The 22,729-nt window shown below is 55.0% G+C and overlaps 11 protein-coding genes across 11 annotated transcripts; 4 read left to right on the forward strand and 7 right to left on the reverse strand.

Annotated features, from left to right (window-relative positions):
- Nucleotides 1-210: 210 nt before the first annotated feature.
- On the forward strand, nt 211-1,146 carry BP01DRAFT_339522 (superoxide dismutase; the record flags this gene model as incomplete). The annotated part of the gene is made up of 3 exons (XM_025573370.1): nt 211-348; nt 419-901; nt 1,027-1,146. Exons 1-3 carry the CDS (start codon nt 301-303, stop codon nt 1,144-1,146), a joined length of 651 nt encoding a protein of 216 aa, XP_025431627.1. The 5' UTR covers nt 211-300.
- A 134-nt stretch (nt 1,147-1,280) lies between these two features.
- On the reverse strand, nt 1,281-2,018 carry BP01DRAFT_391421 (uncharacterized protein; the record flags this gene model as incomplete). Its single annotated transcript, XM_025578081.1, has 2 exons — nt 1,733-2,018; nt 1,281-1,512 (listed from the first exon to the last, which is right to left on the reverse strand). The coding sequence occupies exons 1-2, from the start codon at nt 1,930-1,932 to the stop codon at nt 1,281-1,283; spliced, it is 432 nt and encodes a 143-aa protein (XP_025431628.1). The 5' UTR covers nt 1,933-2,018.
- A 487-nt stretch (nt 2,019-2,505) lies between these two features.
- BP01DRAFT_35688 (glycoside hydrolase family 47 protein) lies at nt 2,506-4,426 on the reverse strand. The gene is made up of 2 exons (XM_025575060.1): nt 2,859-4,426; nt 2,506-2,811 (listed from the first exon to the last, which is right to left on the reverse strand). The coding sequence occupies exons 1-2, from the start codon at nt 4,134-4,136 to the stop codon at nt 2,551-2,553; spliced, it is 1,539 nt and encodes a 512-aa protein (XP_025431629.1). The 5' UTR covers nt 4,137-4,426; the 3' UTR covers nt 2,506-2,550.
- An 803-nt stretch (nt 4,427-5,229) lies between these two features.
- Nucleotides 5,230-8,190, forward strand: BP01DRAFT_318106 (histidine biosynthesis protein HIS4). The gene is made up of 3 exons (XM_025572626.1): nt 5,230-6,229; nt 6,278-7,831; nt 7,884-8,190. Exons 1-3 carry the CDS (start codon nt 5,383-5,385, stop codon nt 8,084-8,086), a joined length of 2,604 nt encoding a protein of 867 aa, XP_025431630.1. The 5' UTR covers nt 5,230-5,382; the 3' UTR covers nt 8,087-8,190.
- BP01DRAFT_339532 (rRNA-processing protein UTP11) lies at nt 8,181-9,552 on the reverse strand. The gene is made up of 2 exons (XM_025573371.1): nt 9,299-9,552; nt 8,181-9,176 (listed from the first exon to the last, which is right to left on the reverse strand). The coding sequence occupies exons 1-2, from the start codon at nt 9,395-9,397 to the stop codon at nt 8,379-8,381; spliced, it is 897 nt and encodes a 298-aa protein (XP_025431631.1). The 5' UTR covers nt 9,398-9,552; the 3' UTR covers nt 8,181-8,378.
- Nucleotides 9,553-9,708: 156 nt separating this feature from the next.
- Nucleotides 9,709-10,937, forward strand: BP01DRAFT_356271 (uncharacterized protein). The gene is made up of 2 exons (XM_025574902.1): nt 9,709-10,174; nt 10,443-10,937. Exons 1-2 carry the CDS (start codon nt 10,036-10,038, stop codon nt 10,700-10,702), a joined length of 399 nt encoding a protein of 132 aa, XP_025431632.1. The 5' UTR covers nt 9,709-10,035; the 3' UTR covers nt 10,703-10,937.
- BP01DRAFT_398117 (putative transcription initiation factor TFIID, 31kD subunit) lies at nt 10,744-12,328 on the reverse strand. Its single transcript, XM_025578533.1, has 2 exons — nt 11,269-12,328; nt 10,744-11,214 (listed from the first exon to the last, which is right to left on the reverse strand). The coding sequence occupies exons 1-2, from the start codon at nt 12,064-12,066 to the stop codon at nt 11,062-11,064; spliced, it is 951 nt and encodes a 316-aa protein (XP_025431633.1). The 5' UTR covers nt 12,067-12,328; the 3' UTR covers nt 10,744-11,061.
- A 180-nt stretch (nt 12,329-12,508) lies between these two features.
- BP01DRAFT_356272 (putative lipin Smp2) lies at nt 12,509-15,593 on the reverse strand. The gene is made up of 5 exons (XM_025574903.1): nt 15,065-15,593; nt 14,937-15,007; nt 14,583-14,883; nt 13,652-14,534; nt 12,509-13,605 (listed from the first exon to the last, which is right to left on the reverse strand). The coding sequence occupies exons 1-5, from the start codon at nt 15,171-15,173 to the stop codon at nt 12,669-12,671; spliced, it is 2,301 nt and encodes a 766-aa protein (XP_025431634.1). The 5' UTR covers nt 15,174-15,593; the 3' UTR covers nt 12,509-12,668.
- Nucleotides 15,594-17,002: 1,409 nt separating this feature from the next.
- On the reverse strand, nt 17,003-17,621 carry BP01DRAFT_35782 (uncharacterized protein). The gene has a single exon (XM_025575285.1). It carries the CDS (start codon nt 17,503-17,505, stop codon nt 17,113-17,115), a length of 393 nt encoding a protein of 130 aa, XP_025431635.1. The 5' UTR covers nt 17,506-17,621; the 3' UTR covers nt 17,003-17,112.
- Nucleotides 17,622-19,939: 2,318 nt separating this feature from the next.
- Nucleotides 19,940-21,442, forward strand: BP01DRAFT_356275 (tRNA guanylyltransferase). The gene is made up of 8 exons (XM_025574904.1): nt 19,940-20,021; nt 20,086-20,175; nt 20,274-20,405; nt 20,474-20,518; nt 20,612-20,787; nt 20,841-20,929; nt 21,013-21,117; nt 21,177-21,442. Exons 1-8 carry the CDS (start codon nt 20,008-20,010, stop codon nt 21,399-21,401), a joined length of 876 nt encoding a protein of 291 aa, XP_025431636.1. The 5' UTR covers nt 19,940-20,007; the 3' UTR covers nt 21,402-21,442.
- BP01DRAFT_356276 (uncharacterized protein) lies at nt 21,441-22,725 on the reverse strand. The gene has a single exon (XM_025574905.1). The coding sequence runs from the start codon at nt 22,388-22,390 to the stop codon at nt 21,545-21,547; it is 846 nt and encodes a 281-aa protein (XP_025431637.1). The 5' UTR covers nt 22,391-22,725; the 3' UTR covers nt 21,441-21,544.
- Between the last annotated feature and the right edge of the window lie 4 nt (nt 22,726-22,729).

Here is a 22,729-nt window from a genome sequence, read left to right on the forward strand (position 1 = left end):
AAGAGACTAGTCATGATGTCTGTGGAGCCGATAGTTTACTCAGGCAGTCAGACTGACAAACCAGACCAGCGAGAATCTGCTCAAATGGGCGCATCGATCAGCAGAATGTGATGGCAGCGTTGAGAGGAAGAGGGGAGAGGACCTTGGAGATCATCCTGTCTTCATCGTCCATCTTCCCCCGCTTCTTTCTCTTTTCCTCCCTCTCTCCCACTTCTCCTTCCTTTGATCCCCTTCATTCTACCCAAAAGAATCATCACTCGTCCTCACACTTACAATCTATACCATCCCAAGCCCGACAAAATGTCCTCCCCCCAATACACCCTCCCCTCTCTCCCCTACGCCTACGATGTCAGTTCCCCAGCCCCCTGCCCTCTGCCCTCCCCTACGTTTATCTATAATCTAATGCAAAGAAAAAAAGGCCCTCGAACCCATCGTCTCCTCCGAGATTATGCGCCTCCACCACCAAAAACACCACCAAACCTACATCACCAACCTCAACGCCGCCCTCACCGCCCAAGCCACCGCGCTCGCCGCCCACGACATCCCCACGTTGCTGAGCCTGCAGGCGAAACTCGCCTTCAACGCCGGCGGCCACATCAACCACTCGCTGTTCTGGCGCAACCTGGCCCCGTATGGCTCCGCGGCCACGGACATGGCCCGCTCCGCGCCGGCCCTGAAGCGCGTCATTGAGACGCAGTGGGGGTCGGTGGAGGCGTTTGTGGCGGCGTTCGGGCAGGTGTTGCTGGGGCTGCAGGGGAGTGGATGGGGGTGGTTGGTGTGTGCGGGGGGCGATGGCCCGCAGCCGTTGGAGATTGTGAGTACGAAGGATCAGGAGCCGGTGGGCTCTGGGAAGACGGTGGTGTTTGGAGTGGATATGTGGGAGCATGCTTATTATTTGCAGGTATGTTGTTGTTCTCCTCCTCCTCCTTCTTCTTCTCCTCCTCCTCCTCCTCCTCCTCCTCCTCCTTCTTCTTCTTTTTCTTCTTCTTTACAAAGTATGTTGCGGTGCTGATTCGGCCTGGGTAGTATCTGAACAACAAGGCGGGGTATGTGGAGGGGATTTGGAAGGTGATCAACTGGGTGGAGGCGGAGGAGCGGTTCACGAAGGGGGGGGTGAACGATGGCGGTGCAGTGTTGAAGCTGTGATGGGTGGACTTTGTACTTGACTCCAGCCTTCTTCCCATTTTGGCAAATCGAGCAAATCGAGACCTTCTCTATCATCATCAAATTACTAGAAACCCCATCCCTCAACTCCATAACTCCAATTTTTGATCCACAGGTTAATCAAATCCAACCACCCCCCTTCCCATCGCCACCTTCTCATCCACCCCATCCACCGAAACCCTCACCTCGCGCCCTACAATCCCCGTCCCGGAGACCCCGAGCTCCAACCGTTCCGGCAGCATCACCTCAATCACCTCCGGCTGGTCCTGCTTGCCCCCACCCATCCCAACTCGGAACCAATGCAACGGTGCCGTAGCTGGAGCAGGAGCAGTCAAATCCCCGTATTTCCTATCATTCACAGAACAGATCAGCATCAGCATCATCAACATTGAGTGTAGAGGGAAAACCCGCTCAACTCAATGCCAACTTAACTTGTCCGCAAGCCATACTCTCAACGACGACAAAAAGCAACAAACGCAAGCAAGCAAGTCCAGCACCAACACCAGCCCTTCTAAGTTGCAACTTGCATAACTAAAACAAAAGACAAGACGGGAAAGGGGCAGCTCACTCAATCCTTAAATCCACCGCCCGTGCCGTCTGAAACACCTCTCGTACTTTCGGATCGGAGATGCGAAAGGTCGCTTTCGTGGGACCGTGCGGGAGGTCTGTGTCGTGGCTGAAGGTGAGGGAATATGAGGAGGAGGTGGAAGAAGAAGGGAAGATGATGGCGATGAGGTTGCCAGTACTAGGACGGGAGGGGCCGCACATTTTTACTTCCTGTGTACTGTATGTAGTTCTTACTCTTTGAAGGGGAAGGGGGAGAGATGAGTGTGGTTGAGGTTAACTGGTAGGAGGGAATTCAAGGAGAATTGAACCGAATGGTGTATTCATGAGGGGAGGCAAGATTTATGAGTACTATACGTACTAGTAGATACTACTACTATAACTCAGGGTAGTCCCCAAGGTGCTACTCACTACCGGTAGCTACCAAGGTAGATACATCTACGAGACACTCGGTGACTAACTACTAGCATACCCACTCACTCAACTGTCTACATACTTCACTACTGTCAAGATGCTCAAATGTGCGCAAATCAACGCGAGGTGTGGGGGCGTGGGGCTCCGTCAGTGGGGCGAGTTTATTGTCTTTTGTTGTCTTTATTGTCAGTCGGTGATGGATTGTTGCCCCATTCCAGCCATCACAAAGAATACCAGTTGATGGTGAGCAGATTCTCAAAAGGACTCGGGACTCCTCCTGAGCCCCAGCCAGCCTCTCCCCTCCACCCACCCATATGATATCAACTGAACAATGCATTCAATAATATGTACGTATGTACATGACTTCCGTGTCTATTCTATCTCTCTCGTCTACACAGAAGATCCGACCTACGTCCGGTTCACCCGCACCGGGTGAGCCTCAGTGTTCAGCACAAACTCGTTACCACCCCCCTTCTGCACCTGCCACGCTTCCTCCGGCGCAAACGTCAGGTACGAGTACTTCAACACCTCCGCGAACATGAAACTCTCCTGGTTGTCGTAGCGGTTCCCGCCGTTGGCAGCGTTGACATTCGTCAACCCGGCGAATCCCGAGTCCGTACGGCAGTACTTGTTGATCGACTGGAAGGCACTCCAGATCCACTCACGATACTAGCGTCGGTCAGCATGATCCTCAATCGGTCTAATCCTCGGCTTACTGTCTCTTGACCGGTCACGCGCCATGCGTAGTAGAAACTCTCAATCACTTCCGGTCGGAGGATATACGCGCCACTGGTAATATAGAAGCCAGCACTCTCAAACAAAGACTGTTGGCTGGCAGGAACAGAATTCGGATCCCAGCTAAACGCTTCCGGCCCGATGCCCGTTAGGGTCGAATTGTACGTGTCGTGGCAGCCGTTGACCAGCTCCAACCCAAAGTCGATAAAGTCGGAGCGGTCCAGCACAGTGCCGCCGAGTAGGAAGCTCCCCCCATCGAAGCAAGTCAGATGCTGCGAGCTCAACCCCAACTTGCCATTGTTGTACGAGGCCAGGAAGGTCAGGTCCGGGCGAGTCGACGGGTGCGACGCCAGGTGCTGCATGGTCGACTCGGCCGCCGCCACCCACCGGTCTTTGTAGGTCTGAAACCGGTTCGGGTCATACACGTACATTTTGATCAGATACTCGTAGTACGAATCATCCCCGCCGTTCCAGCTCACGGCTCCGTCGGCAAATTCGCCCGTTGCGATGTTGATGTTGCTCCCGACCAACCCGGGGAACGGCTCGCTCGATTTGGGCTGCGGGTCGAGCAGGTAAGACTCGGCCTTTTGACTGAGGTCCGCGTAGGTAGAATCTCCAATCAAGTCGGACAGCCGAGTCCATTCTAGCACGAGCGTGCCAGTCACTGCAAGACCATTTGTGGTCGCTCCGTCGTTCCCTTTAGAAGTGATGTTGATGTTGTTGTACGGAACGCCCGACGGGGTGTCAAAGGCAAACTTGAGAACGTCACCCAGCGCCTTGGACTGGGTGAGCAACGTGTCGACCTTGGACGAATCGCGCACCAGATCGGCGGCAGGCCCCTTCAACAGGTCATAGCCGGACAACATGCCGCCTAGATAACGGATGGTGGTCTCGAACAGACTGACCGTGCTGCTCGTGTTCGAATAGTCGATTTTCGCCACATGATCGAGGATTTGGTCCACAATGGTCGCATTGCGCATGATCACTGCGGTAGACAGAGCATCCACAGCGGACGCTCCCCACCCATTGCGCGAATCACCATAGCCATTGGAAATCGGGTGCAGCTCATCGTGCGGGAAGGCATATTGGTAGTAGCCATCCCAAGCGTGAGAGAAAGCCTCTTTGACAGCATCGGCGCGCGATTGGGTGTCGCTTTCGGTGCGCAGAACAGGCTGGACAAATCGGGCTTGAGGGAAGGCCGCCCCAGAGCTGGCGAGGGCCAACGCCGTCAGTGACAAAGAAAGTGAGGAGAAATGCATGGCCCCGGTGAGAGAGTGACACGAGGGCAACACAGAAAATAATAGACAACGAATGGGACACTGCACTTAATAGCAGAGTAATACCCAAAGAGCGACAGCCTGGAATGTACAGGCGGAGGGAGGGACAACCGGTATAAATAACGATCGCACGCACTAAATCCTGTAGTTCAGTGCTAGTTGTCGAGGACGAAATGGAGGGGGAGAAGAGGCGATAGGGGGTGAGGAATAATGTAGGAGTTTAAGAAAGAAGGAAGCTGGCCCTGAAGGAGCAGGAGGCATGCATAAGGAGCGAAAGGTACATCATGGCCAGCAAGTGGTCCATTCCTCGCCGATCTGGGGAGCGCGATTGGTGACCGCAGGGGCCTCCGCCTCCATGCTATGCATTGAGCTGCAAGGGTGGATTCCGGTTTGAACCGGATGAGTCCCTGCCGATTTTCTTGTTCATCCCAGAGTCAGGCACCAGACCAGACGCCTCAGGGTGTGACGAGTCGGAGGTCGAATCGGACCTGATGGTCTCGATTTGAGGGTCTTCTGGGAGACATCACTGGGACAGGTCAGTCAGATTGTGGTGATCGAGCAGATGATGCGGAGAGAAGCAGATGATCGCATTTCCCCTCATTGGAGACAATGTGTGGTAATGATCTGCAGGAGTCCTAGACTAGAGGACAGTAAAGACCCTGGGCTGACTGGCTATTTACCGATCAGCCTATCCTAAGCCAGAATGTCTCTCCGAATACTCCGTACCTGGGTAAGTAGTCAAGAGTTTGCAGTGCTTGGTCCAGTCCACCGCAGCCCAGGCACAAGAATTCGGACTCCTACTTGCAAGCAGGTGTTTCAGCGTTTGCAATTAGGCTGAGAATTGGTTGGAAAAGAGAAGACAGAGGCCTCATGTTCTCCAAGTACTGTAGGACAATCAGTTGGAATGATTGCATCTCTGACGTAAGCAGAAGCAGTTCCTGACCCACAGACCGCCACAGCCAATCATCGATGTCTCCCCGGTCTGGCCCAATTCCGCAGGCGGTCAGTGGCTCCGATTGCGGGGCAGCGAGAAAATTGCAGGCGGAACCGATAGGAACGAGTGAATCGGCCGGACTATGATTCATACTCGCTCTCCTGGTTCTTCTCTCTTTCTTTCACTCTTCACCAAACACTCTCCTCATCAATCTTCCTTTATAATCTTCCCCCTCCCCCTCCCGCTCTTGGGGAATTGCTCTTCTCCTCATAACATTAACTAAATCCAGCCACCATGTCAACTCCCCTCCTCGTCTCCTACGACCCCGCCGCCCCCTCCGCCGGCGGCTTGTCGCTCAAGCAGATCGCCTACTTCGGCCGCGTTCTCATCAAGGTCTCCAGTCTTGCTCAGGCAGAGGACTTCCTCAAGCGCAACTTCCGTCTCCTTGATGTCTATGTCGATGCTACCGCCATTGCCTCCTCCGGGGACCTGGTCGATATCCTCAATGCCGGTGCCGCCAAGATCTTTGTCACTCTGAACCAATTGACCGCCCTGTCGGAAGAGCAGGCCGTCCCCTCGTCTCGCATCGTTGCCATTGCCTCCGAGAGCCAAATCAATGCCTTCAAGTCGTGGGTGGGCGAGTCCGCCGAACGCCAAGAGGCCGGTCTTTCGACCGATGCCGCCGCCATCAAGACCCTGGCCGAGCAGCTGAACATGAACCTTGAGGCCCAGAACCTTTATCGCACATACTCCGGTGCTGTCACCGAGGACGATCTGAAAGACACCATTGGACAAGGAGGCGTTGGCGTCGTTCCGGCCGACGCTTTGACTTTTGACCACCAACAACCCAACGGCAAGATCGTCGCCGCCTCATTGGTCGCCGCTCGCGCCGTGACCGACCAGAGCAACGGTCTTTATGCCACTAGCGTCACCGATGAAAGAGGAATCTGCTTGGGGCTGGTTTGGAGTAGCAGCGAGAGCATTGCGGAGGCCCTTCGCACCGGTACCGGCGTCTACCAGAGCCGCAAGCGGGGCTTGTGGTACAAGGGTCAATCCAGCGGAGATGTGCAAGAACTGATCCGCATCGGTTTCGATTGCGACAGCGACTGCTTGGTCTTTGTTGTCAACCAGATTGGTAGAGGTGAGTTCACACCGATTACATTCATTGTTCCTACCTGACCCCAGAAAGGTTTCTGTCACCTTGGAGCCCCCAGCTGTTTCGGACCTTACAACGGACTTGCCCGTCTGCAGAAGACGCTGCAAGCCCGCAAGGCCGATGCCCCCGCCGGATCCTACACCGCTCGTCTGTTCAACGAGCCCAAGCTCACTCAAGCAAAGATCATGGAGGAGGCAGATGAGCTGTGCCGTGCCAACACCAAGGAGGAGATTGCCTTCGAGGCTGCCGATTTGCTCTACTTTGCTCTGACCCGCTGTGTCGCTGCTGATGTCAGTCTCGAGGACGTGGAACGGAACCTGGACCTGAAGAGCTTGAAGGTCAAGCGCAGAAAGGGTGATGCCAAGGGCCCTTGGGCGGAGAAGGCTGGCTTGACGGCCGCCACCCCTGAGTCGAAGCCAGCTGCTCCCGAGCCGGCACCCCAGAAGGACGAGTCTCTCCAGATGACTCGCGTGGTCACCGCTTCTACCCCGGTTGACGTGGTCAAGGAGTATCTCAAGCGTCCCTCTCAGAAGTCCAACGATGCAATTGTCGCTCTCGTCCGCCCTATCATCAAGGATGTTCGCGAGAACGGTGATGCCGGCGTGCTCAAATACACCCACAAGTTTGAAAAGGCGACTTCTCTGACCTCGCCGGTTCTCCGTGCCCCCTTCGCACCTGAATTGATGAAGCTGTCCCCGGAGACCCAGGAGGCCCTTGACATCAGCATTGCCAACATCCAGAAGTTCCACAGTGCTCAGAAGGGCAGCCCCGAGGGTCTCAAGGTTGAGACCATGCCGGGTGTTGTGTGCTCTCGTTTCTCGCGTCCTATTGAGCGCGTGGGTCTCTACATTCCTGGTGGCACTGCCGTTCTGCCGTCCACGGCCATGATGTTGGGAGTTCCTGCCATGGTGGCCGGCTGTGAGAAGATTGTCCTCGCGTCGCCTCCTCGTGCGGACGGTAGCATCTCCCCGGAGATTGTCTATGTCGCGCACAAGGTGGGCGCTGAGAGTATTGTGCTGGCTGGTGGTGCCCAGGCGGTTGCGGCCATGGCGTACGGTACGGAGAGCGTCAGCAAGGTCGACAAGATTCTGGGTCCTGGTAACCAGTTCGTCACCGCGGCCAAGATGTTGGTCTCCAACGACACCTCCGCCGGTGTCAGCATTGACATGCCGGCCGGCCCTAGTGAGGTGTTGGTGATTGCGGACAAGGACGCCAACCCGGCTTTTGTGGCCTCTGACCTTCTCAGCCAGGCCGAGCATGGCGTGGACTCCCAGGTCATCCTGATTGCCATCGACCTCAATGAGGAGCAGCTCCAGGCTATTGAGAAGGAGGTTGACATTCAGGCCAAGGCTTTGCCCCGCGTGGATATCGTGAAGGGTTCTTTGGCCCACTCGGTCACTTTCGTCGTGCGCGACCTCGCCGAGGCTATGGCTCTGAGCAACGAATATGCCCCGGAGCATTTGATCCTGCAGATTCAGAACGCTGAGGCTGCTGTGGCCAGTGTCAAGAATGCCGGCAGTGTCTTTGTCGGACAGTGGACTCCCGAGAGTGTTGGCGACTACTCTGCCGGCACGAACCACTCTCTGCGTAAGTTCTTTCTCTCTTTTTTTTACCCCAGAGCAATGGCTAATGTTCACAGCTACCTATGGGTATGCCAAGCAGTACTCGGGAGTGAACTTGGGATCCTTCCTCAAGCACATCACCAGCTCCAACCTGACCGCCGAGGGCTTGCTGGGGCTGTCTCGCACGGTGGAGCAGCTGGCTGCAGTTGAGGGTCTGGACGCGCACAAGCGGGCTGTAAGTATCCGCGTGGCGCACATGAAGAAGCAGCAACAGCAGTAGTAGTGCAGCAGTAGATTATCAGCCGTGATTTCCTTCTTAGCGGCTGATTTACGATTTGACGCGTGTTGTAATGCAAGCATAGCCAATCAGAAAAGTATGATTTTCTCTGATGAAATGTACAAGATGAAGAACATTGGTATCTCGGACGCCTGGCGATCTATAACCCCAAACCACTGGAAAAGCGAACAAAAAAAATACGGGCAACTTTTGTAGGACCCAACCCATGCAGAGCAAGCAAGCGATGTAAAATCATCAGTCATGGAGCAGCGATGGAACCAACAGCAGATGATGATCAGCGCTTGCGCTCGCGGATCTTCCACTTGACGCCGTTCTTATTCGTGCCGCCGACGACGTTGTCCATGCGGCCGCGCTGCCAGTCCAGCTCGCGAGCGGCGGCGGTGATTTCCTTGTACTGCTTCTGGAGGGCCTTGACTTTGTTCTCCCTGGCCTCGACCGCGCGCTTCCGGATCTTGCGGGCGCGCCTGGCCTCGACGAGAGCCTGGCGCTCGGCCTCGATCTGCTTCCGCGATTTTCTTTGCGTCTGCTTCTTCCGCTGCCCGAACGAGTCATCCTCATCCTCCTCCTCCTCTTCGCTCTCCGACTCTTTCTCCATCTGCATCAATTTCTCGCGTTTCAAATCCTTCTGCTCCTCGCGATCCTCTGCAAAAACAACCTTCCTCGGCTTTGCGGCTTCATCATCATCCTCCTCCTCAGACCCAAAATCAAAATCAAAATCCATATCGTCATCCCCACCACCCCCTTCCTTCTTTTGCTTGGTACTGTTATCCCCCTCGCCAAGAGCAACCTTGATCCCCTCCTGCACCCGCCCCTCCTCCTCCAGCCGCTCCAACTGCCGTCGGATCTTCTCCCCCTGCACCCGCAGGTACCCGGCATCCTGCGTCTTGAGCAGCTTGATCGCGTCGTGGCTCAGCCCCGCGGCCGAGGCCCGATTGGTCGTGCTGTGCTTCCCCTGCTTGCTGGACATCATCCCGAAGTGGAATTCATCTGGGTTGGCGTCGCGGACTTTCTCTTGGAGACGCTTGAGTTTGGCCTTTTTGGCGTTGTAGTCTTTGGCGCGGAGGGAGTAGTCCTGGTGTTTTGTTAGTGGATTTATTAGGATGGTTTGGGGGAAATGGGTTGCGTTGAGAGGGCGATGGGTTGGTTCTTGTTTAGGAGGATTGTAACCCAAGGGAAAGGGGCAGACAGGCATACCTTGTGCTTTTCCAGAATACCCCATTTCTCACGGCCTTGAAGTTGGCCTCGTTCTTTGTGGTTGCGCCGTTGGACGGCGTTGCGCATTGTGGAGGACATTCTCGGTGAACAACCGGCTGGCCGCGTTGAGTGGGACTCTGATCAAGAAGTACTTCGAGGGCCCGAGATCGAGGAGGTAGTAGTGAGCAAGTTGATGAGAAATATGTGCTGATATACACAGTCAGTGTAGGTGGCAGCAGCAGAGGTAGATGCAGCAATAGCAATAGCAATAGCAATGGAGTATCAAAAAAAGTTCGGCGGCGGGCCAGACGGAGACCGACCGAACTAAACCCGATCGGGATCAGTCCACCCGGTTTTCACTTTGTCCGCGCATCCAACGAAAGCTGAAGCTGAGCTCGAAGCTGCGGTGTGTTCTCGTGGATTTACTGAACAGATTGGTTGTTTGATGAAGAAGGAAGGGCTAGCTTCTTTGTCTTTGTTGTTGGGTTTTGGAATTGGTCAATTGACTACTACCACCACCAGACATACGGTGTCCTGTACAGTTCCCTAACAACGAACGAACACTCGACAGACCACCAACCCACCACCTCTTTACCGCACCGCACCGCACCGCACCGCACTGCTGTAACGCATAACCTCCAACCTCTCCAACACCCATACGATTCCTTCACCCGCCGTTCTCAAGCTGCAAGCTGCAAGCTGTCCTACCCTCCGAAATCCCAAAAGCAACCGCCAACATGACAGACACCCCCCCTCCCCGCACAAACCCCAAATACAACCTCCGCAACCCCCTCCCCCTCTCCGCCTCTCAAGAAGCCGAAGTCAAGCAAATATACTACAAGCGCGTACGAGGCCACTGCGCTGCTGAGATTAAGGGTGAGCCCGTGCCTATTCTGTTCCTGTTTGTGTCTGTCCCAGAAGCCAGCACGTTTGATTCCTGTGCCGTGACTGGTCCTTGTGCCCTGTGTGCTTTCAATGGGGAATTTTGCTCCCCTCCCTGGCATGAAACAATGTTACGGCCCTCCGGTGGAGCATATTCATGAGTCCTGAGAGCCTACATGTGTCAATCTGAGCCAATGCCTGATCGAGAGGACCACAGCTCAATACACTCCCCAGTCACCTTACTAACAGCAATCCAAAACAGCTTTCGCCGAATGCGCCGTCAACCGCACCGTAACAGCCACCTGGGTCTGTCGGGACCAGCGGCTCGCGATGAATAGCTGCATGGTGGCGCACGCGAAGCCCGAGGAAGAGGACCGGGCGCGGGAGGAGTGGTTCGCGACGCATGAGGAGCGGCGGCGCGCGGAGCAGGCCAAGCTGGATGCGGTGGAGGAGCGACGCGCGAAGGTGATTCAGATGATGCGGGAGGATGAGGAGCGGAAGAGGCAGCAGGCTGGTCGTTAGTTGGGGGTGGTGGATGTTGTTGGCTTCCTCGGCGTCATGGTTTGTGTTGCTGCTATGTTTTTGTAGGAGATATGGGCGTTTTTATTTCTCTCTAATTCTTGGTTTCACTTTTTTTTTGGTTTTGTTTTGGGGTTGTATGCAGTGACTGGGGCTTGCATAGATGTGTACCCCCATGTATAGTAGAGTAGAAGGAAGCAGAGGATGATGATGATGATGATTTAAAATGTGGATGGAATCCATCAATAGAAGCAGAAAATCTCCTCCTTACTCATGAACCAGATCAAGAATTAGAACAACATGCCCGGCATGCGCCAAAACACCATAGCTACAGCCAAAGACCAGCCATTCAAAGTCACCAGCTAAACATCCGTCATATCCTTATCCCCATCGTCATCCCCCTCCCCCATCGCCGTATCCTCTCCAAACACATCCTCCATTTTCCCATCCTCATCTTCCTCCTCCTCCTCATCCTCCTCCTTCTTCACCCCGACAACCCCATTCTCCCTCCTCCCCTCCGCCGCCCCATCCATCCCCAGCTCCAGCGTCGCAGACGGATCCACCTCCACCTCCTCCTCCGCCTCCTCCTCCTCCCCCTCACTCTCCCACTCCTCCTTCAAATTCCACCCATTCCCCGTCAAACAGAACCTCTCCGGCGGCAACCGCAGCCCGCCCATGAGCACACTCCCCTGACTCCCCGCCACGACCTTGGAATTCCCCTGCTGATCGAATCCGCGGCTGGCGCCCGGCAGCGCCACGCGGTTGCGCTCCGCCGCCACATCCATCAAAAACTCCTTGGGCAACCCGGACTGGAACTGGTAGTGCAGCCGGGAAGCGATACTCAGCCGCAGTGCCGGCAGACTCACGCTATTGACCTCTGGCGGGCCGCGCGCCGCCGCCCCGCCGTCCGTCGTCGCGCCCGCGTACCCTTCCGTCGCCAGGTGCACCGCGTCCTGCAGCACGCTCGACGTATACCGGTACGCGAAGTCGAGGAGCTGCAAGGGTACCCGCTCCTGGTAGGCGGTCACGCCCAGGCTGGCGAGGAGCATGTGGATGAGGCGCACGTCGCGCGGTCGGCGCGATTTGCCCGTGTCTTTGAGTGAGGTGGAGGGAATCTGTGTTGGTTGGTTGGGGTGCGAGGGGCCGGTGGTGTTGGGGTTGTTAGCGGCGGTGGTCGTGGAGGCAGAGGAGGTAGGGTTGGTGGTTGTGGTGTTGTTCGTCGTCGTCGTCGTTGTCGTCGTGGGGTTCATGTTGGAGGTGGGCGGCGGCGGCGCGGCGGGCTGGGATTGGTGGTCGGCTGGGGGTGTAATGGGGTGGTTTGCGGATGATGTAGGTCCAGTGTTGGAGGGATGTGTTGGTGAGGCCATGATGAATGCTGGAAGACACAACTTGTTGGGAAAGACGCGGGGACGATGTGGATGGGTGCTGTGTGGAAGGAGAGTGCTGGGCACGGCACGGAAAGTAGGAGCCTGCGGGATGGGTCTACCGCCCGCCCCTTGCGGTTCGATGTCGGGAAATCGAGATGATTGCGACGTGAGCAGTGATTTAATCGCAATTGCAGTTGCGATTGCAATAGCCCACTAGGAGGTGAGAGTGGGTACTGAGGAAGGTTGGGTCGGATGAATCGAGATGTGAAGAAGTAATGATCCAGATTGAATCTGGAACTGACTTGGGCGGGATTCTTCCCGCAGCGCTAGTCCCGGTCCGGCATCCGCTTGTCACTCACTACCTACAACTTGTAGTAGTACTCCGTAGACTCAACTACAATACAGTACTACTTAAAGCAGTCTCTCATATTAACATCAGTGTATTAAACATCACGATTGCTATGCGTCCTCAACGCCTCAATGTTCTATAAACGACCCATGCAAGCTCTATCTACGCCACCCATGAGCATCGGCGACAATCTCCCGGGGTATCAAGCGTACGGCACGCTAATCATTGCCCGCCGTGTCAACAAGATGGCAACTCAACGAGACGGTGACCCCCGGGGTGACCGCTGAGTGACATCCACAGTCTCTACCTCGTCCTCAGGCAGAACATTCTGCTCATCTGCCAATTCAGACCCGTCCACGGAATCTTGCGAGATATAACTGGCACCCAGGTCCTCCTCTTCGTCGATCTCTTCCTCCAGAGCCTCGCTGCCATCTTCGTCGCTGAGCTTCCCGTCATACTCCTCGTCTTCCTCAAGTTCATCCTCTTCTTCTTCTTCCTCTTCCTCCTCCTCTTCCTCCTCCTCTTCCTCTTCCTCTTCCTCTTCCTCTTCTTCCTCCTCTTCTGCCTCCTCGTCTTCAGCTTCGCTGTCTGTACATGAAAATGCCTCAAGATCGGGAGGGGGTTCACGCCAGTACGTGAAATCGGTGTATTCCTCGCCACCAGCCTGGACCAGCAAACTAACTGGCGGGAAGAAGTGGTCGAGCAGTTCTCCCATCGAGACGTAGCTGCTCTTGTATTTGTTCAAACTGAGAAGGTCCAGGGACACCTCTGTGTTGGAGTTGATCGTGAAGATTCGTGTAGACGGGATATTCACGGAGCGGTAACTGAGCGCGTCCGTCAGACGGTTGCCAAACCCAGCGTAGAATGGGTTTTCTTTGCCGTTAAAGAGATTCAAGATGTCTCGCAGGCAGGCCATCTTGAAGACTTCGGGCTTCCGAAGGTAGATCTCCCGACGAAGTGCGGCCATGGTTCGGTCCGGGCTCATGATGACTGGACCCTTGGGGAGTCGGTACCCGTCCTGGCGCACCCCATACAAATACGCTCGTGTGGTATCAGCCTGGCCGACAGATCGACTCGTGAGGTACATGATATTGTACCCATTGTTGACGATGTCTGTGTACAGCTTGGCTACTCCCGCATGTGTCCAGTCTCGTCCAATCATGTTGAGGACATGCCCCAAAGCATCAGACCTATCGCGGTCAGTAAAAGAAGCAATGCCACCAGCTGTAGACTCACTTGGTGATAGTCCCGTCGATGTCCGAAATGACAATTGGCGTGTTGCCATTCCACAGATACATATTTGCCGTGCAGGTCGCCCGGTTGACGCTAAACGACATGTTGTTGGGTCCGGGCTTCAGTTTCAGAGCCTTGAGCTGGTCGCTGGTCAACCGTAATGTCTTCGCGTAGTTGCGCGTAGGTTCCATCGCAAGAGAATCCTGAGTGGGTGACTGTGGTGGCGTGGGGAAGCCAGGTTGCACGTCCGATTGAGTCCGATAGTGGCGGGCTGTCACAGTCTTGTCGTGAATGGATGGATCACTATCGCTATGGTATCCTGGATCAGAGATGGCATTCTCGCTCATAGCCGAACCGGGTCGCATTGCGTTAAATGTCGCCCGACGGTCAGCCGCCTCTTTGGCCTCTTCGCTGCTATAGATCCAGAGATTGCCGTGCTCGTCTGCCCCGATAAGAGCCCCAATGTCATAGTTGCCCTCCAACTCTTCGGCCAGGATCTTCCGAGCAATGACCTCCGCCCGCAGAGCATCTTCCTCGCTGCTCTTGTAGCCCGTCATATCCAGCATCAAGTCGCCAGTCTCCGTCACGCGAGAGGGGATATTCGACCCAGACAACTTCTTCGATAGCGACACCGCTCGAGACATCAGCTCCTCAGGTGACAATGGCGGAGGGCTGCGGGATCGGTCATCCCGACTATTCTCGTCGCCTGCGGCGTTCACTGCGTAGGTTTGGTCCGTAACACCAATGCTGTTGGATCGGTTTTTTGTCATCAAAACGCTATCGGTGGCAATCCGGTCGATCTTGAGAGGCGCCTCGCCGAAAGAGCCGTGGCGGGACCGGCCCATGTTCGATTCATCTGGTGATCGAGAAAGAGGTGTGAGAGTACCTATGTGATCATGAGCCTCGGATCCAGCACCAAGCATACTCAACATACCCAGGTCGCTGGATGCCCGCATCCCCCGGGACAATATAGGGAGTTCGGCCGATCGCTTCCCATCGGCTTGGTTATCACTTGGCGACGGAGATCGATCAAGATCTAAGTACTCCGGTTCTGACAAGGAAGAGGAAAGATTCTCTTCGCTGCGCATCTTAGGACTGCTGGTGGGCGAAACCAAGGGTGACGTCTGGAGCGAGGCGGGGATCTCGGCCGTCGTTTCGAAAACAAAAAAGGCCTCCCCGCCCTCACCCAGCTTCATGGCATAGTCCTGCTTGACGCCATTCACGGAGAATTCCACCTTGCAACATCTTAGCTATGCTTGCCGGGGGACTGGGTGCGGGCCAGCTGTACCTTTTTCTCGTACGGGCGGAGAAGAGAGAACTTGCCGAAACGGACATGGAATGGTGAACAAGCCAAGGTTCCTGCGGCGAGTGGCCATCAGCAATTTATGCGATACACCAAATCCATGACAAACATACCATCCTCTTGCTCAATCACAATGACATCAATTGCCCCGCTCAGGGTGGCTGGGTTAATGGAGTTCCAAGTCTTCGAGACGGAACCACTGATGCTGCGGACGTACTGCATCCTGCAGACTCAACAGGGATGGTCTCCCTAGGGAAAAGGGTCGAGGGTATCCGAGAGAAAGCGACTGCAAAGAGAGAATCTATTTTCGATAGATCTCACCACGCAGAAGGGGAGTAAGAGAGGGGTTTGAAAGAAGGGGAAGTCAGAGGCCGGAGGTGCAGGAAATGCCGCCTACATACGTACGGCCCATGTGACAATGCCCGATAGACATGCCCCCGAGGCGGGAGACAATACGTAGTGAAGTAGTGAATGGTAACTAACGAGAGATGAGGGGGTTCACTCGCAACACACCCACGGAGAATGTCTAATTAATTAATTGACTGAACAGAATGAGCCAAGTGAGGGATTCCTGTGTGTCCAGGGAGACTTGAAGCAAAGAATGGAGGCCAAGTAGGATGGAAGTAACAGCGAAGAAGCAGAGGAAGAAATGTTGAGGGGAGACTGGGAGAGGCTCAACCGCCAACCGTCAACCCGTCCATCCCAACCCAACAGGAACCGGTTGCCGTCATGTGCTTCGAGCCTTTCGGTGCATCCACCTCGGCTTCGAACGGGCGCTAGTCTTGTTTTGGTTTTTAATGCCTAGACCTTCCGCTCAGGATCTGCGCGCTGACTCAGCGGGATCGAGCAGCCTTAAAACGGGTTTGTGACCATGTGACTTTACTGCTTCCCCACCGGGTCGGCAGGCCCTCCGCGGAGCACTTCTCTGTCTGTCCCTCGCAAGAATCTCTGATTAATTCCTCCCCCGGCTTAGCAGGACCTCGATTTCACCTTTGTTTCCCCCCCCCCCCAACCAAAAGCCTCCTCATTCGCACTTCGACGTGCAAGAGGGTCGCTGCTCACCTCTCATTTTCAGTCTCCTCCTCCATGGGTTGTGGACGCTGGGATGCATGAGCCATTGCATCTCTCCTTCGACGCCTATCCCAGCGTGCTTCCGCGAGTCAGGGTCCGAGGCGTCATGGCTCTGTTTCTGGCTGTCACAATTCTCTGGGCTTTGATCTGGTGAGTAGTAGTGCTACAGAAGATGGCAGCAACTGATACCACAGGTAGACTAATCTGTATGTTACAGGCTGCTCTACCGTGCATGGCAGGTCTGTCAGACGCCCAATGAAGTTCTGGTGGAAAAGCTGGGGCTCGACATTCCGCCGCCACCGGAGGTCACTCTAGAGGAAATCACCGCCCGGGAGATTCGGATAGCCTGGAAGCAACCGGAGTTTCACAACTCGATTCACAAGCATATCATCCAGTTAAATGGTGTCAAAGGTACTTCCTCATAATTCTTGAACCGATCCCCACTTCTCTGTGCGCTAACAAACCGTCAGTGGGCGAATCGAAACGAGCTGAGACGGCTGTCGAGATCCTAAACCTAGCCCCCGGAAGCATCTACCATATTTGTGTCCTCTCAGTCAGTGCAGCCAATTTCCAGACACCGAGCGCAATTATCCATGTGCGCACAAAGTCTCTGCCGTTGTCTCAGTCGCAGCAGAATGCGCCGGTCGGAAATCCTACCATCAGGGCCTCGATTCCTCGATCGACCACAGGCTTGGCCGCTCCCGCGGCACCTGTCATGGCGCGTGAGCATAGCGGAGGACAACTGCAAGCGAAACGTTCATCGGCCGGGCGGAAACCATCCCCTGCGGCCAGCACAACCGACATTGCCCACTCCAGTGCCGAAGACCTGCAGAAAAGTGCCACCCACGATGATCATGATGAAACTCTAGAGCAGCTTGCCGATCGGTTGAAATCCCTGCAGCAGGAAAACGAAAGCCTGGAGAAACAGACGGCCGACGAGGAGGAAGAGCACATCGCCTTGTTGAAAGAACTAGAGAAACAGCGTGATGAATTGAAGAAGCGAGTGAGGGAAAAGGATGAAGCCAGCGGCGATCTGAAGAAACATGTCTACAGGCTGGAGAGTGTCAATCGTACCGTGCAGAGCGAAAAGTCAAAACGTGAAAGGCTTCTGCAGCAGAAAGAGTCCGAGCGGAAGAAACGCAAGGCCGACATCGTTCGGTGGCAGGAGCAGGTTGAAAACATGGTTCGCGAAGCCGCCGAGTCGAGAGAGGAAAAGGTTCGAATGGAAGAAGAAGGCAAACAGCGTGCCGATGAGATCCGGGAGAAGATTAGCAAGGAGCAGTCGGAGATGAAAACCATTGATGATGAGATTCAGGATAAGGGCGGGCGTGTCAAGAAACTTGAGGACGAGAGGAAGACTCACCAAGAGGCCGATAGCGAGGATGGCAAGGAATTGGACCGAATTGACAATGAGCGGGCACGGCAATGGGATGTCAAACTCAGTAATCTCCATGCTCGCTATGCTACGCTGGTCAGCCTTCATGCTCAGGTAAGTTCTGCCAAGCTCACTGTGAAACTCCCGCGCATACTGACGTCGGTCTTAGGCGCAGCAACAGTATCAAGAGGCACAGGAACGTTTGAAATGGCTTACCACCCAGCGAGGCGGTAGTACGGGACCCTACACGCTTCCAGCTCTGGATTTGGATCTTTCGAGTAATGCAACCATCCGTCCACGTCGTCATCGCAGTTCGCTTACTAGCAATGTCTCGGGGCCCATGAACTATACGTCTTTGGAGCCAACATTCCCGAGCAGCCTCGCCTACAATCCTCCCGTCACCGGCTCGCCTACTTTTGTACCAGCTTCAGCTTTTTTCAACATCACGAACGGAATGTCTTTGCCCAGCGTGACCAACCAGTCCGACTCCCTGCATGGGTACTCAGCCGATCAGATATCTCTTGGTGCCCCTCAAATGAGCCCTCGCGCCGATGCCTTACTTCCTTCGGATCTTCTGGGAGATGAGGAGTCGCCTGAGCTTCCTCGTCCCGTGATTCGATCTCGGTTCCCCAACCTTGAGCCCCCGGGTACCCAGCTTGACTTCCCTCACGGCCCACCGTCGCCCGATTCGCCCAATGACAGTCGTCCAGCCAGCCTCTTCGCCAGCCCTCATGAGAGTCAGCCGCGTCCTATAGACGTCGACACTCAAGCTGCGAATTTAGGGGATGTTGGTGAAGCGCCAAAGAGTGCGTCGCGGCGACTTTCTGGTCTCTTTGGCTTCCATCGTCCTCGCGGTAAGACTCTTGCCGATGAACCGCCCTTGCTGGGCAGCTTGAAACCAGGACAGAGTCAGTCATTCCCCCGTAATGTGGATGAGATGGATCCTATCGGTGCGAGGCGTCGGCGGCTGAGCTATACAGGCAATTGGGCCAATCCGATGTCATTGTTCCCTCGAAGCAACACAGCCGGTGCCACCACGGACAGCTCGTCTGATCACCATCCTTCTCGTCGCACTGCATTCTCTAGCATCTTCTCTCCCAGCAGATTCGGCTTTGGCAGTGGTAGTAGCTTGCTCAAGTCGGGCGAGAATGCGGATCTCAGCACGGGATATAACCAGTTCAGTCCCCGACATGATCCCATCGATCCTGCTACAATCCTTGGGAAAGTCCGGCGAGAATCCTTGTCTCCGAGGCCGTCTTCGACCTTCTCTTTTGACAATCAGCTTCCTCATCCTTCGACAGACAACAGGCACTTTGGCTGGCCGTCGGCCGAGAAGCCCGGCCATCGCAGCCCTTTGGGATTTGACTGGGCATCTCCTTCAACCTGGTCAAGGGTTCAATCCCGACGCCCATCGATTCAGTACGGCTCCTCGGGTCATCTACCTCTGAGTCTGACCGGTGAGCCGGATTTTCTTCAGGACTCGGCTTTTGAGCGACAAGGACGTCCATTGCAGGCTCCTATCGGCACCCGACCATCTTCTTCGCATCGGCCTGTCACTCCCAAGCTGAATCCTGCGGCCCCTTCGTTCAAGGCCATTTTCTCGGGGAAGAAGTCGGACAAGAGTAAGGAGAAAGACAAAGGCAAAGACAGGGAATTGGAAGCACCATTCGATTTCCAGATGGAGGAGGGTTCTCCCTCGGAGTCGCGCGCTTCCCGAGACTCACGGCCTCTGTCTGCGCTCACCGGCGAGTCTTATGAGTCACTGGAGCGAGTGCTGTCTGGTGGTTCGCTGGACAATGCCAGCTCGAAGGAGTCGTTCATCCGCAAGATTACCCGTAAAGGGAGCTCGAGTAAATTCAGTTCGTGGAAGGATCGGTCCGGTCTGTTTTCCAAACGGGGTGACACCGCGCAGGGGGATATTGACGAGGATGCCCACGGTGAGGCGCTACTTGCCAAGAGTATCGATAGTACTGTCTCAAGCGCACCTTCTGCCGATAGATCGACGCGCAGCAGCTTAGGATTTTTCAGTCGCATGTCTAGAAAGTCGGCTGCAAGCGAGACCAGCGAGCGTCCTAGCGAGCAGGCTAGCGAGGCAGATGATTCCGAGGAGGAGGGTCTTCCTTCTTGATCGTAGTGCTAGCGCTACATTTGGCTGCATGATGCAGATTCCATTCTCTTACTCTTCTCGGTGATAGACGACGAGTCGTCAGTCATTTGTTATCTACACTCTTTGACATTTCTTAAGCTGGATTGGTGGTTCGCTTGCTTTTCAATCTTTTCAATCTTTCCTTAGGGCATCAATTGCACATAATATTATCAAGGCACTTAATCCTCAAGAAGGGACACTCCGCTTACCTTTATTTACGCTTCGAACTTTCCAGGTAAAAGTAATCAATCTAGAATGTCAGTCAGTCATAAGAGAAAAAGCTGCTGGTGGGTGTGAGCGGATAAAAATAGGGAACCGCAATTGTTCCCCCACCCATTCAAATCTTCCACCCGCCGCTCCGCAGCGCATTTTCCACGTGCCTTGGCTGGCTGTCTGTATATCACTTTGCATGTCTCTGCATGTCTCTGTAGGCCCAACTTTTTCCCGCACAGTATCATATCAAAATGGCAAACTCGAAGTAATCTCCTCCACATCTGTCCTCCCCCCTTTTTGCCTTTTAGACGCGCTAACGCTCTGCCCAGATACGAGTATGTCAAGTCATTCGAGCAACCCGATGTGTTACTCCCCAATACATGGATCGTAATCCGCATCGACGGTCGAGGATTCCACAAGTCAGTTTTTCCCTCCGTGAGGCCTGTGTCTGCGCTGCATGCATACAACACGGAGCGATGAATCCTTTGATCTCGTTGCTAACCCCATACCACCACAGACTCTCCGACCGCTACGGCTTTGTCAAGCCCAACGACCGTCGGGCTCTCGACCTGATGAACGCCGCCGCCGTGGAGGTCATGAAGGAACTCCCTGACCTCTGTCTAGCGTACGGGGTCAGCGACGAGTACAGGTAGGTGCCATGTCTATTTTCTTCAATGTGCATGCAAGGGGATCATCTCACTAAACCCTCCCTTCCAGTTTCGCCTTCCACCCGAGCTGTCAGCTATTTGAGCGGCGGAGCGCGTGAGTTCTGATTCACCCCCTCCCCCCCCTTTTCCTTGGCTTTTGTGACGGGAGCCACGCTCATGTTCTGGTGCATGGTCTGATGATGAACAGCAAACTGGTCACAACCATCGTTTCGACCTTCACCGCATACTACATCTATCTCTGGGGCACGTATTTCCCCTCCACGCCGCTGCAGCCTGCGGCGTTGCCTTCGTTCGATGGGCGGGCGGTTATGTATCCCACCGCGAGGATTCTGAGGGATTATATGAGCTGGAGACAGGTGGATTGTGAGTATCCATCTTTGGGGGGTGGTGGGAGTTAAAACTGATGAGTGGTTTAGGTCATATCAATAATCTGTACAATACGACATTCTGGACGATGGTCTTGCAGGGTGGGATGAGTAATACGGATGCAGAGCAGGAGCTGAAGGTAAGTGAGGAGCGTGCGTTTCCTAATCCTATATACGGGTGTGTGGGAGAGCAAGGTTGATAATGAGGGGCCTGCCATGACAGGGTACGGTGTCGGCGGACAAGAACGAAATTCTGTTTAAGCGGTTCGGCATCAATTACAATAATGAGGAGGAGATTTACAAGAAGGGTAGTGTGGTTTATCGTCAGGTATTTCGAGTGATTGTTGTCCTGGGAGCGGTGGGTGGTGAGGCTAACCGGCAGCGCAGTTTCAACTCGAGGACGCAACGTCGATGGCGGAGGCAACCGCAGCAGACGAGGAGGATGGACCGGCTGCTCCGGCCTCCCGGTCGCAGCAGGACAAGATCCGCAAACTGCGTCGAAAGGCGCAGGTGGTGGTCGACCATGTCGATCTCATCAAGGATGAATTCTGGGCGCGTCGGCCGTGGATTCTGTCGGGCAAGCCGGGGAAACTGCCTACGGGGGCGCAATAGTCCCTAGAATCAGAAACGATGCATTTGATGTATGATGCGCAATGTTTGAACATAATGAATTCCAAGAACCAGCACCAAGCCATGGGTATCTGTAAGAAGTCTAATCTAGTAGTAGTAGTATATCCAACCACCCGAAGAAAAGCTCACTCGTCCGGTGTTTTGGACTTTTTCGACTTTTTCGACTTTTTCGGGGCATCGTCACCCCCACCCTCCCCAGGCGACTTTCTCTTCTTGCTGTCTTTGGACTTCTTCTCTTTCTTGTCCTTGCGGTCCCTCTTCAATTGATCCTCTGGCCCACTTGACTCCGTCTGCTCGGGCTCGGGCTCGGGCTCTGTCACTGGCGGCGTAGGGTAATCCTCGTACTGCGGACGCGGCACATCCTCCTCGCCCTCCTTCCGGCGCTTAAGCAGCTTCGCCGCGGCCTTCTTCTCTCTCTTCAGGGTCCGGGCTGCGCGCCGCGCCTCTCGCTCTTCCTTGCGCTTCTTCTTCTCCTCCCGCTTCACCCGCCTTTCCTCTTTGCGTTTCTGTCTCTCCTCTTTGCGTTTTTTCCGCTCCTCCTTGCGCAGTCTCCTCTCTTCCTTGGACTCTTTCTTAGCCCCAGTTTTGCGCTGCTTCTTCCTCTTTCCACCCTCCTCCTCCTCCTCCCTCTCGTCCTGATTAGATTTATCCCCCAAAGTCCCAGGAACAATCTCCCCCCTCACAAAAAACCGATAAAGCTCACTCGTCAACGCATTCGGCGTACTTTTCGTCGAGACGGTGCGGTTCTCGTCGCCCACCCCCTTGAGCGCGTCTTCAAACCCGCGCAACCACCACTGATTCGTCGGGTCCTTGGTGGTCTTATTGCCCACGCCCGAGTTCCCCTTCCGACGCGCAACGAGGATCGGACGCGTCAGGCCCAGGCCGGAGGTGCTGTCCGGGCGGGCGTTGGGGTTTAGGGGGTTGCCGGGGCCGGACCAGCCTAGGCGGAGGAGGATGGCTTGGGCGTCCATCGGTGGGGAGGGTGTGTCAATTGGTTTTAAGGGTGGGGGGTGGAAGCTTTCGGTTGGGGGGACTGGAGAGGGTGAAGGGGGCGTAGGGGCTGGTTTGGTTGGTAGGTTTTGAGTTGCAGTGTAGGTTAAGAGGATAGCATTTCTGGATTCGGTCGTCTGTGTCGGTCGGTCGGTCGGTCGTTCGTGATGATTATCAATGAAAGGGGATCGTCGGTTGGATTATTGTAGCATTTGTCTGGGATGTATTGTATATCTCAATCCATTACGAAAGAAGGAAAGAAAGAAAGCTGCGCAGAAAATAGGTCTGGCTGGTGTGATTCAACCCAGAGACGAAGATGG

This window comes from Aspergillus saccharolyticus (assembly GCF_003184585.1).
Source record: "Aspergillus saccharolyticus JOP 1030-1 unplaced genomic scaffold BP01scaffold_13, whole genome shotgun sequence".
NCBI lineage: Eukaryota > Fungi > Ascomycota > Eurotiomycetes > Eurotiales > Aspergillaceae > Aspergillus > Aspergillus saccharolyticus.

What these genes read in the sequence shown, in the direction of transcription:
- BP01DRAFT_356271 (XM_025574902.1), top strand. Translation starts at nt 10,036, where the DNA reads ATGACAGACACCCCCCCTCCCCGCACAAACCCCAAATACAACCTCCGC. An exon ending in CTGCGCTGCTGAGATTAAGG is followed by an intron (nt 10,175 to 10,442) that starts GTGAGCCCGTGC and finishes AATCCAAAACAG; the next exon opens with CTTTCGCCGAATGCGCCGTC.
- BP01DRAFT_356276 (XM_025574905.1), bottom strand. Translation starts at nt 22,390, where the DNA reads ATGGACGCCCAAGCCATCCTCCTCCGCCTAGGCTGGTCCGGCCCCGGC.
- BP01DRAFT_356272 (XM_025574903.1), bottom strand. Translation starts at nt 15,173, where the DNA reads ATGCAGTACGTCCGCAGCATCAGTGGTTCCGTCTCGAAGACTTGGAAC. An exon ending in GCGGGCATCCAGCGACCTGG is followed by an intron (nt 14,535 to 14,582) that starts GTATGTTGAGTA and finishes ATGATCACATAG; the next exon opens with GTACTCTCACACCTCTTTCT. An exon ending in ATCGACGGGACTATCACCAA is followed by an intron (nt 13,606 to 13,651) that starts GTGAGTCTACAG and finishes TGACCGCGATAG; the next exon opens with GTCTGATGCTTTGGGGCATG.
- BP01DRAFT_339532 (XM_025573371.1), bottom strand. Translation starts at nt 9,397, where the DNA reads ATGTCCTCCACAATGCGCAACGCCGTCCAACGGCGCAACCACAAAGAA. An exon ending in GTATTCTGGAAAAGCACAAG is followed by an intron (nt 9,177 to 9,298) that starts GTATGCCTGTCT and finishes ACAAAACACCAG; the next exon opens with GACTACTCCCTCCGCGCCAA.
- BP01DRAFT_35782 (XM_025575285.1), bottom strand. Translation starts at nt 17,505, where the DNA reads ATGAAGGCTGACCAGCGTAGCATAGCGAGCATGGAGATTACTGAGTTT.
- BP01DRAFT_35688 (XM_025575060.1), bottom strand. Translation starts at nt 4,136, where the DNA reads ATGCATTTCTCCTCACTTTCTTTGTCACTGACGGCGTTGGCCCTCGCC. An exon ending in GCGTGACCGGTCAAGAGACA is followed by an intron (nt 2,812 to 2,858) that starts GTAAGCCGAGGA and finishes GACCGACGCTAG; the next exon opens with TATCGTGAGTGGATCTGGAG.
- BP01DRAFT_398117 (XM_025578533.1), bottom strand. Translation starts at nt 12,066, where the DNA reads ATGGCCTCACCAACACATCCCTCCAACACTGGACCTACATCATCCGCA. An exon ending in AGGAGGAGGCGGAGGAGGAG is followed by an intron (nt 11,215 to 11,268) that starts GTGGAGGTGGAT and finishes GGGGCGGCGGAG; the next exon opens with GGGAGGAGGGAGAATGGGGT.
- BP01DRAFT_356275 (XM_025574904.1), top strand. An exon ending in GAGCTGGAGACAGGTGGATT is followed by an intron (nt 20,788 to 20,840) that starts GTGAGTATCCAT and finishes TGAGTGGTTTAG; the next exon opens with GTCATATCAATAATCTGTAC. An exon ending in ATGCAGAGCAGGAGCTGAAG is followed by an intron (nt 20,930 to 21,012) that starts GTAAGTGAGGAG and finishes CTGCCATGACAG; the next exon opens with GGTACGGTGTCGGCGGACAA.
- BP01DRAFT_318106 (XM_025572626.1), top strand. Translation starts at nt 5,383, where the DNA reads ATGTCAACTCCCCTCCTCGTCTCCTACGACCCCGCCGCCCCCTCCGCC. An exon ending in TGTCAACCAGATTGGTAGAG is followed by an intron (nt 6,230 to 6,277) that starts GTGAGTTCACAC and finishes GACCCCAGAAAG; the next exon opens with GTTTCTGTCACCTTGGAGCC. An exon ending in CGGCACGAACCACTCTCTGC is followed by an intron (nt 7,832 to 7,883) that starts GTAAGTTCTTTC and finishes TAATGTTCACAG; the next exon opens with CTACCTATGGGTATGCCAAG.